Source organism: Schistocerca cancellata, chromosome 9 (genome assembly GCF_023864275.1).
Source record: "Schistocerca cancellata isolate TAMUIC-IGC-003103 chromosome 9, iqSchCanc2.1, whole genome shotgun sequence".
Taxonomy (NCBI): Eukaryota; Metazoa; Arthropoda; class Insecta; order Orthoptera; family Acrididae; genus Schistocerca; species Schistocerca cancellata.
In genome coordinates this window covers 400,080,257-400,094,847 of record NC_064634.1, presented here as the reverse complement: position 1 = coordinate 400,094,847, position 14,591 = coordinate 400,080,257, and the positions used below count along the sequence as shown (strand labels likewise).

The 14,591-nt window shown below is 40.8% G+C and overlaps 1 protein-coding gene across 1 annotated transcript in view; it reads left to right on the top strand.

The window, feature by feature from the left end:
- The window catches only part of LOC126100406 (phosphatidate cytidylyltransferase, photoreceptor-specific), a 115,687-nt gene extending 103,172 nt beyond the window's left edge, over positions 1-12,515 (top strand). Inside the window, exons 9-10 of the mRNA XM_049910999.1 lie at positions 8,430-8,564; positions 8,730-12,515. Coding sequence (XP_049766956.1) covers positions 8,430-8,564; positions 8,730-8,819 — 225 coding nt within the window. The 3' untranslated portion in view covers positions 8,820-12,515. The remainder of the gene's footprint in view (positions 1-8,429; positions 8,565-8,729) is intronic.
- Positions 12,516-14,591: the final 2,076 nt, after the last annotated feature.

Genomic DNA, 14,591 nt, shown 5'->3' with positions numbered 1-14,591 from the left:
AGCATATAGCCAATCTGCTAAAACTCTTAGGTTCAGTTACTTCCATCATAAGAGTAACTGCCAGCTTAAGTAAACATGTATGTTGCCTGTTTTTGTGTATTTAATACTTGCTGACAACCCAGTATTGCACTGGAATTCATTTTGCCAATTTTCTGTTAGAAATGAAAACAAAAGATGAAATGTTTTTCAAGTGAAATATAGAAACAAATTCACTGTGCATCATGCAATAACATATTTGTGGAGGTAAAATAAGCAGCATAAGTGGATACTATGTGCGTAATATGTTGTGAGTAGAGTTAGTGGAAAAGAAGTAATAAATTTAAACTTCATGCATACTGTGGAATTTTTTGTGCATCTCATTATTTACAGTGTCATATCTCCTTAACTATATGTGGTAGCTCGATACATTTTTGTAGGTGCATTGAGTGGCATATGTTGATACTAGAGGACAGTAGGTTACTGTAGTTTGGGGCTGGGATAATTTTGGGAGACATGTGTTGTAAGGATAATTCCCATCTTCACAGTTCAAATAACATAGAGATGGAGGAGGGAGGATTCACATGGCTCAGGTAATGAAACAGCCATTGAAATAATTGCTGTACAGATGGGAGTTAGCCTTGCAACACATTTGCCAAACCTGAAAGTAATCCAGCCCCTACCTATAGTAACCTGCTGTCCCCACACCATCCACCCAACAGGTTCCACTCCCTCTGTCCTGTCACCTCCCCTTTATTCATATCTTCCACCATTTTTGTATGCCGCTCTCTGCCAACAACCTACTCATCTATCCCCTTCCCTTCATTCTTCACCCCCCCCCCTCCCCCACTTCCTCCCCATCCCACAGCCTCCCAACACTGTGCCATTCAACAGTTTTGTCCTTACACACTGCCCCCAACAGGACTCTTCTATCCCCCACCTGTACCCTGCTATCCCTTCCCCTTCCCTTCCCCCTTGGGATTGTTACTTCCATTCTACATGATAGTTACATTCCAGTCCGAGCTGCCAGAGATAGTGGTCATGCGTATGTGAGGTGTACTTGCTCGTGTGTGTGTGAATGTGTGTGTGTGTGTGTGTGTGTGTGTGTGTGTGTGTGTGTGTGTGTTTCCTTTGCTGATGAAGCCTTTGGCTAAGCTAAAGTGTGTCTTTTCATTATGCCTATCTGCAACTCAGTGTTTCATCTTTACAGTGAGTAGTACTCTATCTTTCCCTTGTACTGCTAATATTCCAACCTGGAGTTTCCTTTGTTTTCTTTCACATACATATGTCCCTTTTTATAATACATATGGATCCTATGCAATAAATTTTTGGGTAACTCCTCATGTAAGCAAGCAGTATTCATTGTACAAAAGAATTGTGTGCTCTGTTCACTCATATACATCTTGCAGTCTTGTGTTTAAGTAGCTGACAATATTAACCTAACCTCACATACATTTAACCAGATATGAAATTTACAGTGTACAATGCATTACAGTTTCGGATTTATAGACACATTCATTAACACAGTACTAGAAGGAAGGATAATCTTCTCTGACCTCTAGTGAATGTAACTTTTGTAGACATTTTAGAAGTCTATTTTGTTAGCAATTAGTGTACATAACACGAAGCCACCACCGATTACATTAGTGATACATCATATGGTTAAAATAAATTTTGTCTAAGTTAATAGCACTTGGTAGCTTATAGTAAGTCATGACGACACACTGTGATCACAGGTAAAAAGTAGATTTCTTGTAGATTTTTTAGGGAGGAAAAAATTCTTGTAGTTATATTTAGGGGGGCGGGAAGGCAAAGAACAGAAAAAATACTCTTGTTTTGGAGTCATTTTTTGACATTATCTTCTGGTCCCTAGTCTAGCCCAGCCCCTAACCCATACCCCCTACTCCCTAGCCCTTACTCCCTAGCCCCTAGCCGACCCTAGACCCTAAACCCTAACACTAAACAATAAAACTAAAACCTAACAGTAACCCTCCCTGTCGCCACTCTCATCCTGCACTAGTGCTGGTGTGTGTGTGTGTGTGTGTGTGCGTGTGTGTGTGTGTGTGTGTGTGTGTGTGTGTGTGTGTTTTCCGAGGAAAGCATGTCTAATTCATAGACCATATTATTATCCCAGGAAGAGTTTGCATATTACACTACTCACAGTCTCTCTACCAGTGTCTTTCTTCCCATTCTGTAAGTTCCCATGTGGGTTCTAGGGTTAGAATAGGACAAGGTATTCCTGCCTGTTGTAAGAGGTGACTAAAAGGAGTCTAAAACATTTTGACCTTTATGTGATGATCCTCTGTAGGGTTTGAACTCCATTCTTCCAAATTTTACCGAAGAGCGGGCCAATTGTTACTTAGATGGTGCGTCATGTCCATCGTGCACGGAGATCTTTGGCCCACTTTATCATCGTGGATTTTCAGTTCCGTTCATTCTCCACCTTTTGGGTGTGGACACCTTCCTGGGTGCGTTTTCCTCCATCCATTATGCAGTGTCATTTTGTGTGCCGTTGATGACCATGGACTTCTGTGCACCTCATATCCAGCACTGTAGCCAGTCTGTTGTTGTGGGGCCACCATGTACCCTGTTGGTTGTAGCCTCCTGACCACACAGAGATTGCTGTGCTGATGCCTGCACTGTTAACTCCCCACGTATGTCAAGGAGTAGATGCCCGTCACCCTGGGACATCAGGACTCCCGGTAATGGCCATCCTGCCAGGTGGCCTTTGCTGCAGCTGGGTGGCACCCGTGGGGAGGACTCCTGGTCGGAGGGGGTGGCATCAGGGCGGATGACACACCATGAAGCATACTACGTCGTCTCTTGCTGGTGGTCCCACACTAGCAGTCACTAAGCAGTTGAGGTCTAACTTCAGTGCAAAGAAATATGATCCCAAATCATTCCCCTCCCTGGTCACTCCATGGGAGTAACACCAGGCTAATAATGGCAGCGAACTTTGTTCACCTCGTTACCTTGTATGTACGAGAGTTGATGGGGAATCTTTCATGTCAATGAAGTCTCGGTTTTTTGTGGAGCATTTAGAAGACAAGTTTGGGGAGGTGGAGGGATTTTCCAAAATGCGATCTGGGTCAGTCTTGATAAAAACAGCATCTTCTGCTCAGTCATGGGCATTACTCGCCTATGACATGCTGGGGGATGTTTCTGTTTCTGTCACACCCAATAAGAGCTTAAATATGCTCCAAGGTATTATATTCCACAGGGACCATCTTTTGCATTCTGATACGGAGCAGTGCACCAATGTAGAGCGAGGAGGTGCTCATTTTGTCCAGTGCGTCCATCGCAGTCCGAGAGATAATCAGGTTGCCACTGGTGCCTTCATCTTGGCCTTCAAGGGTGATGGTCTACCGCTGTGATATGAAACCATATATCCCTCCCCCAATGCAGTGTCATAAGTTTGGGCATATGTCTTCCCGCTGTACTTCCAGCTTCATCTGTCGAGATTGTGAATGTCCCAATACCCTATGTGCCCCGCTCCCATCTGTGTCAACTGCAGAGTACACCATTCCCCTTGCTCACCGGACTACAGGATTCTACACAAAGAAAGGAAAATAGTGGAATAGAAGACACTGGACCGACTGACCTACACTGAGACTAAGAGGAAATTTTAGAGGCTACATCCTGTGTGTATGACATGCACTTATGCCACCACTACAACAACAGTTTTAACACATTTGGTTCTGCCATATACCGTTGGCTCTCAGAGCCGTCAGACTCCATCTGCCCCTTGATGGTGGGGAGGGGGGCATTTCTGTCCCGCTTGTTCCTGCACCACTTACTTCGAGAGCAACGCCCCACCAACCATCGGTGACATCAGCCCCCAATTCTCAGCCAAAGAAGCGCAAGTCTTTTTCTGCTCCTCTCTCTAGGAAGGGGTCCCTTGGGTCACTCCCTTCCCAGGTTCCTACCAGTGGTGAAGCAGACACTCACTAGTGGCTGAAGCACCCACAGGTAGATGGTCGTAGGGCTTCACGGTCCTCTTCAGTCCCTGAGACTGAATCAGTGAAGCCCTCCCAGCCGGAAGAACCTAAGGAACACCGAAGAAACCAAAAAAGGAAAAGACCCCCAAGAACCAAGTCAGTGCAGTGGCACCCACACCACCACTACCTACAAGCTCTGCATCTGAGGATGAAGTGGAGATTCTGGCATCTGCTGAGGATGTACATCTCGCTGGGCCCTCAGACGCAGTGGATGTGGATCACACAGGTACTCAATCAGTGGCAGGAGGTGACCCTGAGGTGTACACTGCCTCGTGGATCATTTCATGCCTTCCCAGCCTCACAATAACGTCATCCTCCAGTGGAATTGCTGCGGTTTTTTCCACTACCTGGCTGAGCTAGAGCAGCTGTTAGGCTTTACACCTGCTTTCTGCATTGCCCTCCAGGAAACCTGGTTCCCAGCAATGCGGTCCCCTGCACTCCACTGCTGTAGGGGATATTAAAATAACTGTAGAGAATTATATGAGTGGGGTCTCTGGAGCCACCTCCAGATTTTTGTCCAAAATTTCATGTCATTGCAAACTTTCCGTGTCCAAGTTGGTGCCTGTCGTAGTTCCCCCATATCCAGGAGATTCCGGTACTGCAGGGCTCTGTATTGATTGTATCTCTATTTTTACTGGCCATTAATGGTCTAGCAGCAGGTGTAGAGCCAGCAGTCTCACCATCTCTGTATGCAGACGACTTCTGAATTTCGTACTGGTGTTGCTGAGTGGCACCTACAAGGAGCTATCCATAAAGCACAGTCATGGGCTGTAGCCCATGGCTTTCAGTTTTCAGCTGCAAAGTCATTTGTCATGCACTTCTATGGGTGTCATACCATTCATCTGGAACCATAACTTTACCTTAATGACGATCCCCCCACTGTAGTGCAGACATATCGATTCTTAGGACTGGTTTTCAATGCCCGATTGACTTGGCTTCCTCACCTGTCAGCATAAGCGGAACTGCTAGCAGCACCTCAATGCCCTCTGCTGCCTGAGCAACACCAACTTGTGTGCAGATCACTCAACACTGCTGCATCTCTACGAAGCCCGTGTTCAATCCTGCCTTGACTGTGGGAGTCCGGTTTATGGCTCGGCAGTACCCTCAGCGTTGCGTATACTTGACCTGGTGCACTGTTGTGGTGTTCGACTGATGACGGGAGCCTTTAGGAGGAGCCCAATGACCAGCATACTGGTGGAGGCTGGAGTCCCTGCATTGCAGATCAGACAAACACAGCTGTTTGCCAGTTATGTTGCACACATTTGTAGCTCTCCCTAGCATCTGAATTACCGTCTCCTTTTTACAACTGTGGCAGTTCATCTCCCGCATTGGCGGCTGAGGTCAGGGCTTATGATTGCAGTTCGCGTCCGATCCCTTTTCTCTGAACTGGAGTCCTTCCCTTTACCACCTCTACACATGGTCCATTCACATACACCTCCGTGATGTAAACCTAGGCTGAAGCTCCTTCTGCACCTTTCGAATGGCCCTAAGGACTAACTTCACCCCGTGGCCCTCCGCTGTCGCTTCCTCTTGATTCTTGAGATGTCCCAGGGCTCTTAAGTGGTTTACACCAATGGCTCAATGGCTGATGGTCATATTGGCTTTGCCTATGTTCACAGAGAACATATTGAACAGCACTACTTGCCAGATGGCTGCAGTGTTTTCACTGCAGAGCTGGCAGCCCTGTCTCATGTTCTTGAGCACACCCGTTCATGCCCTGGCGAGTCGTTTGTTCTCTGTACTGACTCCTTGAGCAGCCTACAAGCTATCGACCTGTGCTACTCTCACCAACCTTTGGTAGTGACCATTCAGGAGTCCCTCTATTCGCTGGAACAGTCCAGTCGTTCAGTGGTGTTTGTCGGACACATCGGCATCCCAGTCAACGAACTTGCTGACGGGCTGTCCGAACAGGCTACATAGAAACTGCTTCTGGAGATCGGCATCCTGGTAACTGAACTGCACTCATTATTATGCCGCAAGGTTTTTGGCTTTGGGAGACGGAATGGCACAACCTCAATATGCACAACAAACTGCGTGCCATTAAGGAGACTACAAATGTGTTGAAGTCTTCCTTGAAGGCCTGTTGCAGGGACACTGTGTTCCTCTGCCAGCTCTGCATTGGCCACACTTGGGTGACCCATGGCTATCTCCTGCTCCATGAAGACCCACCTCAGTTTCGGTGCAGCACCCAGTTGACAGTGGCCCATATTCTGTTGCACTGTCCTACTTTGGCTCCCCTACATCATCATCTTTGGTTACCAGACTTGTTACTGTTAATTTTAGCAGACAGCGCCTCATCTGCTGATTTGGTTTTACGTTTTATACCCGAGCGTTGGTTTTATCATTCGATCTAAGTTTTAGCGCATGTCCTTTGTCTGTCTGTGTCCTCCACCCTAGTGCTTTTAGGCTGTAGGTTTTAATGTGTTTGAGAGTGGCTAACTTATCCTTTTTATCCTCATGGTCAGCCAGCCATGGTAATTTGATCTCATGTTTTACTCTCTTATCCCCGTTTCGTGCATCTCTCTGTGATGTTCTTGTCCATTTTGTCCATTTTAGTGTTCATTGTCCTTTATTCATTCTTGTGGTTTTTCCTTTCTTCCAGCTTTGTGTTGTATGTCTCGTTTGTTTTACTCTCACCTTTGTGGAATTATTTTAATTGGAACAAGGGACCAATGACCTAGCAGTTTTGGCCCTTCACCCCTCTTTAAACCAGCCAACCATTCTGTAAGTTCAAGGATGTGTTTGGCTGTATTGAAATTATAGCTATAAAACTCATTGACAACCTACCTTAAGAAATAAAGTGTTTGACAGATAGCAGAAGTGTTTTCAATTGCACATTAATGTTGTTTGTCCCTTTCAAATCTGATAATGTAAAGGAATGTTTAAACAGAAATAAGCAAATAATTATAAGTGTGCAAAACTTAAGTACAGGAGTAACTTTCACGTGATATGTCACTGCCAAGTACCAGCTCAATGAAACTTGGACCATATGTAGGAAGAACTGCTACAGTATAGTACATAAGGGAACTGAAAGGACTATCCAAGGACATGAGCAGAAATGACACTTTTATTCAAAGATAGTAATTACACTGAAGTTACTGTGATTTATGATTGTCAGGACATAGTTCTTAATAAGGTGAGTGATAGCCATGGATCAGTGCATGCGCTGCAACATGCTCCCACACTGCCCACAATGTTGGTAAAAGGTTCTTGTGGTAGTGTGTTCCAGTCTCCACTGGCACAATTGACAACTGTTGGATGGTTGTTGGCGCATGTGGACTGATGCAGTACATCTCCCCACCACATCCCACACATGCTCAGTGGGATTTAAGTCTGCAAGAATAGGCAGAACAGTCCATTCGCTGAATATCCTGTCTTTCCAAGAGCCCATCCACCTGCACTATTTGACGTGGTCATGGATTGTCATCCATAAAAATGAAGTCGGTGCAGAATGCATTACTGAAAAGATGCACGTGGGAAAGGAGTACAGTGTCATAATAACACTGACTAGCAAGTGCACTGTGTTCAAAGATTTTGAGGTCAATACAGCCATTCAACATTATGCCTCCCCACACTGTAACACCTGGACCACCAAAACAGTCATGTTTGACAATGTTCCTACCTCTCACCATATGAGAGTATGGTCCCAGAGATTTGTTGAACATGGTTGTTTTGGAGGTCCGGGTTTTAAGATGTGGTAAGGCATAGTAGTGTGGGTATGCTCACCGGAAAAATTATTGTGATGCTGTAATCCTTCTCAATGTGTGTCTTATGGGGTGCATTTGGCCCTGACTTCATTTTTATGGATCACAATGCATGACTGCATCAAACAGTGCAGGTGTAGGAGCCCTTGAAATGAAAGGAAATTCACAGAATGGACTGACCTGCTCATTCTCCCAACTTAAATCTCATCAAGCACATGTGGAATGCAATGGGGAGACACATTGCAGCATGTGTATATGCACCAATAACCATCCAGCAGTTGTCAGCTGCGTTGGTGGAGACTGGGATGCCCTGTCACAAGAACTCCTTGCCAACATTGCCATCCATTGTGATCACCCACCCTATTAAGAGACATGTTTCAAATTTTGTAATATTCGGGGGAGCATAATAAGTAGCAGTGACTTCAGTGTCATTATTGTCTTGAAATATAATGGTCATTTCTGTTTGCATGTTTCTTTCAGTTACCTTATGTACTAACTTTGGCAATTCCTTCTATGTGTTGTCCAAGTGTGACTGAGCAATGTTACTTGGCTGTGACACCTCATGCAAAAGAGTGTTGGACAGCACTGTGTAATATATAATTGGCAGAGACCACATCATGATGTGTATTATGAATGTACAATTCAGCTAAATGTAAGAGTTCCGAACTACTCACTAGTAACTAGACACCTAAAATTGCCCTGAGTATCAAAGTTATTTTAAGAAATCATCTCTCTTTCTCTTGGCAAATAGGACTTTGGTGACATAATACCTGGACATGGAGGAATTATGGACCGCTTTGACTGTCAGTTCCTGATGGCAACATTTGTGAATGTTTACATTTCAAGTTTCATTCATACAGCTTCTCCTCAAAAATTATTACAGCAGGTAAGTTACATTGTATTCTTTCACTTACAGTTTTGTAGGTTCATATAGAGTGAAACTTTCTAGGTAAGTTACATTGTATTCTTCCATTTACTGTTTTGTAGGTTCATATAGAGTGGAACTTTCTTGATATATAATTCTTTATTTTGTACCATTTCATTTTTTCAGGTTTACAACCTGAAACCAGAGCAGCAACTGCAACTGTTCTATACACTTAAAGAAACCCTGGAAAACCGTGGAATCCTCAATTTGCAGTAACATCTCACAGCGGAGTCATATAAAGATGTATGATGAAGTATCCTAACTAATAAGCCACTTAATTCCTCCCCCCTTCCCTTTTTTTCCAATTATTTCCCCCAAAAAAAGTGCAGTGACTCTAAAAGTGTAGCAGGGCACCCATCTTCATCTCTCCCAGTGCACATGATGTTCTTCACAGCTGTGACAGCAGTTCTCATGGCAGATACCAAACTATACATACATCAGTTCATTGTGTTCCAGGCCATGTAGCTAACTCTTCATGTTAGGTACCAAACTCTGAACTATGTCATCACCCACATCTTTATCTATATGCACAAACCATCAAGTACACAGCTACTGTGAATTAAGATCTGCTTTTTTATGCAATCTTCTTTAGTGTTTTATAGGAACTATAACCAGAAATCTCTTTGCTTGCATAATGAAGTTATCTATGCATAACCATGTTTTGTTTGTCTCTTTGTATTTGAAATTTTCACTTTGTCCTCAATGTATTTGTTTTATATTTGCTGCTTATTGTGTGACATGCATCAGATGCCTGCCCCCCCTCCTCATCTGTGCCCCCTCTTCCTGTCTCCCAAATATATCTCCTAAGGAGTAGCTTGCAAGTTCAGTATGAGGAGAAAGAGAGAGAGGGAGAGACAGAGAATACAACACAAGAAATTTATATGGAAGATTTGCTTTTCATTAATAATAAATTACTTTCCTACATAATTTCAGATGTTAGTTTATTCTTAGTAGTATAAAACATAAAATATTTATTTGTCAGGTTGTGCACTTCTCATTGTAATAATGGTTTGAGACACTACAGGTGTCATGGAATTTAACATATGTTAACCATAATCTTTTTTCTGTTATGTTAAAGCTTATAAGAGCATAAATATTTCATGGAAAATTTTGATCTCTACTTGTTGTTGTAATTGTATTGATTGGTTGTGAGTGGATGACTTTCACAGTTCAACAATTTTAACAACAAAGTTAACTGTTAGTGAGTCACAGGAAGGTTATCCTTCAATTGAAAGTTCAGGCCCATCCCACAAGAGCTGCTACACAAGAAAAGCTTTGTCTTTATGGTTTATTGATACTAATAAATTGTGAAAGCCAAGCCATCCCCAGTTGAAACTGTTTGATTAAGACCATGTTGAAACGTGTGACAAATGTATATTTTGCATGCAGAATAGTGTTAATTAAGTTATAGTATTGATTGTTTTATTGCTGCTTGATTCCTGACTACAAGTAATTGGACTTAGTGTAACCTTGCATTTTAGGTTTATATATATTTTTACATGGCTGAAAAGCTGTTTTAATAATAATATACTTATTTGAAAAAGAAGTGATTATCAATTGACAAAAGATGATTAAAATTCTAAAATCATAATATAAAATTATAAAAAGGAAGTTACAGACTGTAAGAACTCAGTAAAAAAACCTAGTCCATATGCATGCAGATTATAATAGAAGAAACATAGAGTAACTGTCTAGATACACAATTGAAATTTTTGGTACAGAAATTTGTCTGTCATGACAATTCCCCCAGAGTAACAATGTCCCCCACATCTCCATCCATGTCACTTTCTGCATATTATTCATTCTTATCACTTCTCTGTAACTCTTGAAAAAATAACTTTTGTTTAAAATTTTTGAGCTGTGCTGTATTCCTCATAGTGCTACCATCTATCATTCATAACTATGCCTGCCTCCTTTTCTGACATGTCTTAGTGTAATTTGTCTTCGATAACAAGTGAGCAGCTGTTTTATATTACTTTTGTAAGCCTTGGAATGCCTAATACCTACAGAGTTTTTTTTATTTTTCTTCATTGATAAAGATTGACTAATCTTCTATTAGCTGAAGCATTTGGATGTAGGCAATTGATTTAAGAAATGTTATCTGTAATTTAGAATTTTTTTCTTTGGTATGACCACATTAAAAAAAAAATTATTTGGAAACAATATGATTCCTCTAAGATTTGTATATGTGCACACTAATATGTGCCACAGATTCTTTGATTTTATTGTACAACAAAGTAAAAATGAAGAAACAGTATTTGCCTTTGGAAACATAACTGATTAATTCCACATTTAATTCAAGCTCTTAGCTCTCTAAGAATACTAGAGTATTTGAATGATGATCTGGAAATGTAATCGTGAATTGGTACTTACTTTATTGTTACATATGGATGACATTCCTAAGCTGATTTTTTATCAGTATTTCTAACTTTATAAAATAACTTCGTTGAAGCCTTGCCTCTTTTGATCCTGACTTCTTAATTTGAGAGCAGTGTAAATAATTGAAGGGGGACAAAGAGTTTAACTTTTTCATATTGACAGATACTTAAAAATTAATTATACCTGCGTGCTTTAGTGCAGTACGCAAATGTGATTTGACCATTTGGTCCTAGACATTGCTGAATATAACTATCTCAGCATTTTATAACTCAATAGAATGAAAATTATTAAATCAGAGTAACGGTAATTACTACTTAGAAATATCTTCACCTCAGGTGAACAATTCAAATACAGTGCAGTAAGAGTGTCTCATCTACTGATTTTATATTTATGCACCAGGAGATCATTGTATTTTTAGGCCAAGTACAACTACTCCATTTCAAAATGCATTTCTCATGGACGAAAAGACTGAAGGAAGTAATGAATTCATGTTTAATGTTCTTTTATTTAATTTGAAATTTTTACACAAAGTGCAATAATTTAATGTTCCCCATAAAATGAATGTTTAAATGTTTTGTGTGTTTGGATTTACTAATATTAATATTATGTATTACATTAATAAATGCAATACTGCAATTGACTGAAAGAAGGATTGACATCAAAAGTCCAGAATGGAAGGAAGGGAATTGGTGGGTGGTGGGGTGGGGGGGCGTGAATCGTTTGATTTTCAGTTTATTCAAGTAGAGAAAAACTGTCATAGTCAGTTTTAAATAATCTATAATCTTTCTGCTGGCTGTTTTGATGTTCTGTTCCTGTAGAAGTGTCTGTGTACAAGTCTACCCAAACCCTTATTCCAGTTTGTGAACTTGGAAGTAGCAATCGTTCATAACAGTCATGTGTGCCCATAAATGTTACCTACATTTGTCTCAATGTCTGTATAAGTCGATGTGCTATTGTGTGATCCTATTATTACTCCTTAATTTTTATTATTAAACAAAGAATATCTAGTCAGTGTTTTTTGTTAGTATAGAATGAAATGCATGACATCTACAAGTATTATTCCAAAGATGATGTCTTATTATATGTGATGCGTGCATTTAGTTTTTAGATCTGTAGGGACCATTACTACCAAATTGACTCTGAATGTGGCAGTGTTGTGTGAATCCATCTTAGGTAGTAAGTGAAATGTGTTTTAGAATGAAGTCAATTTTATACGATTCAGATTATGGTCCATAAAAAAAGGGCAAGGTAGATGGCATTCACACATCTCTCCTACATAGCAATTTGTTCGTAATAATGCATATATTATGATGATATATTAGAGAGGAGATGTCTTTACTTGGTAGTACACGTAATTTTTACATGTTCTGTAACTGGTGTTTAAGCTGATGATTAATGTTTGTTGTTATATGTATAGGCATTTATATCAAATGTTAGTAATGTACCTGTATCTCCTGTTGTTAATTCAAATGTTTTATCTCCATTTTGTTCCATTTCTATTTCTGTGTTATTTTAATAAAGCATTCCAACAAATCATCTATGTATTATTTGATAGAATGTCCAGGATGGAATAACAACAGTCCTGTCCCTGCCATGTCCCTGCACACTCCCCCAGGTCTGCTACTGTGCTAATATCTCTGGCATAGGCACGTCCACGAAGCTCTCACTAAGTTAAGTGATTAATATTGAAATAAGAGCTAATTTAGTTAATATTACATTTTAGACTAGTGCATTTACTTCTTTGCTGGGCTATCTAATGAAGGTTTCACTTTTCTGAGCATATTCAGATCGAAAAGAAAGTATTTCATAAAGGCCAATAGTCATTAGCTTTGTTTACATTTAGGCATAAATTTCGGGCAAGTGTAGATGTTTATTTTTTTGGCTAGACTTTGCAGTTCAAAGTTAAATTAATTTGTGTCTGTCATACTGACTTTAGGTAGTTAATTAGAACTTTCAAAAGTGAGTTTAAAAGTTTATTGCTTTTGTGTAAATTTTTCTATCAAATCATATGTGACAAATGTTGTGGTTACCATAGAAATCTGAAGGAAGGGGTGTTCTGTGAAGACTGTAGGTTATGGTTTCATTGGGGCAAATGTAGTAGCGAGGAAGTACGAGTAGCTCATGAGGCTCCTCCATGGCAATGTAGGTTATGTAGAAAGGACAGGAGGCAAAGATTTGTTGCCCTTAAGGCTGAATTAGAAAATGCGTATTTGGAATTATGTAGGCTGGGGGGGGGGGGGGGGGGGGTGTGCAGGGAAAAGGTAGCAAGCAAAGGGTGAAAAAGGGAAACTGTTGAAAAAACTTTAGAAATTCTGTTAATAAGTCGGTTTGGCTTGCTACCTGAAGTAGTAGAGGAAGGGCTTCATCCATATGTAGCTGAACATAGGTTGAAGCAGAATAGTAGCTTAAAGAAAAAAGACAGGTCAGGATCAAATCAGAATAGGAAAAGAAGAATTCTGCTTCTAGGTAGCAGTCATGAAACCAAGTGCTAGCCTTAGCCAGGTGACAGAAAACTTAGGTCAGCTATGCAAGGACTTTGAGAAGGAAGATCAGGTAATTATAGTTGGGGAGCACGAAACAGCATGGCTATGAATCCAAGATGTAGTATTAGGAGTGACCTGTACAAAATAGGAGCAGAAACTGGGCACACAAATGTGGGGTTTGTGGAGGTCTTCCAGCAACATGATCGGCCCTGGGTAAACGCTGCTCTAAGGCATGTTAACACTGAGCTGAACAGGATGCTCCAGGCACTGGCAAAATCTCACATGAGTGTTGTTCCAGTTGATGCTATTGGTAGGTGGGGTATGCTACACATGGCCTGCACCTAAATAGGAACAGGAAGGGTAAGTTAGCTTCTCTATTAGCAGATACTGTAAGGGGGGGCCACAGTCACACAAGGGATGATCCCTGCTGTTAACGGGGCCAGGCAGACAGGTTTTTTTAGGTTAAAGCCAAAGTCCAGACAGACAGTAATCAAGAAAAATAGAATAAAAGAAGCTTCATGTACAGTAAATAGGGATAAAGCTAAGGTAGTATCAATTTACTTCATCAAAACATAATGGGAATAAAAAATAAAGTAGATGAGCTGTTACTGTGTTTAAATGATCTCAAAAATAAGAATGAGATTGATATACTTTGTCTGTCTGATTACCATTTAACTGTGGGGATGGAAAGTGTCAGTATAAATGGGTACAATTTAGCATCTTACACTTGCAAATCTAGCATGGATAAAGGAGGGTTGCCATTTATGCAAAATAAGGGCATAAGTACAAAACAGTCGAAGCAAGCAAATTTTGTGTTGATCAGCACTTTGAAGTTTGTGCATGTGAACTACAGCTAGATAATGTAGTGTTGGTATTAGTAACAGTGTACAGGTCCCCATTAGGAGATTGGGAGCTATTGACTCCCTATTATGCTGTCTGTCAGACAAAAAGAAGTTATTAATCTGTGATGATTTCAGTGTAAACTTTCTAAGCAATTCTGATAGGAAAAGTGAACTAGAAGTGTTATTAATGACATATAACTTAGAATCAGTGGTCAATTTTCCTACATGTATAGCTCAGGACAGTAGCACTCTTAATAGATAATGTATTTGTGCAGCAAAAGGAT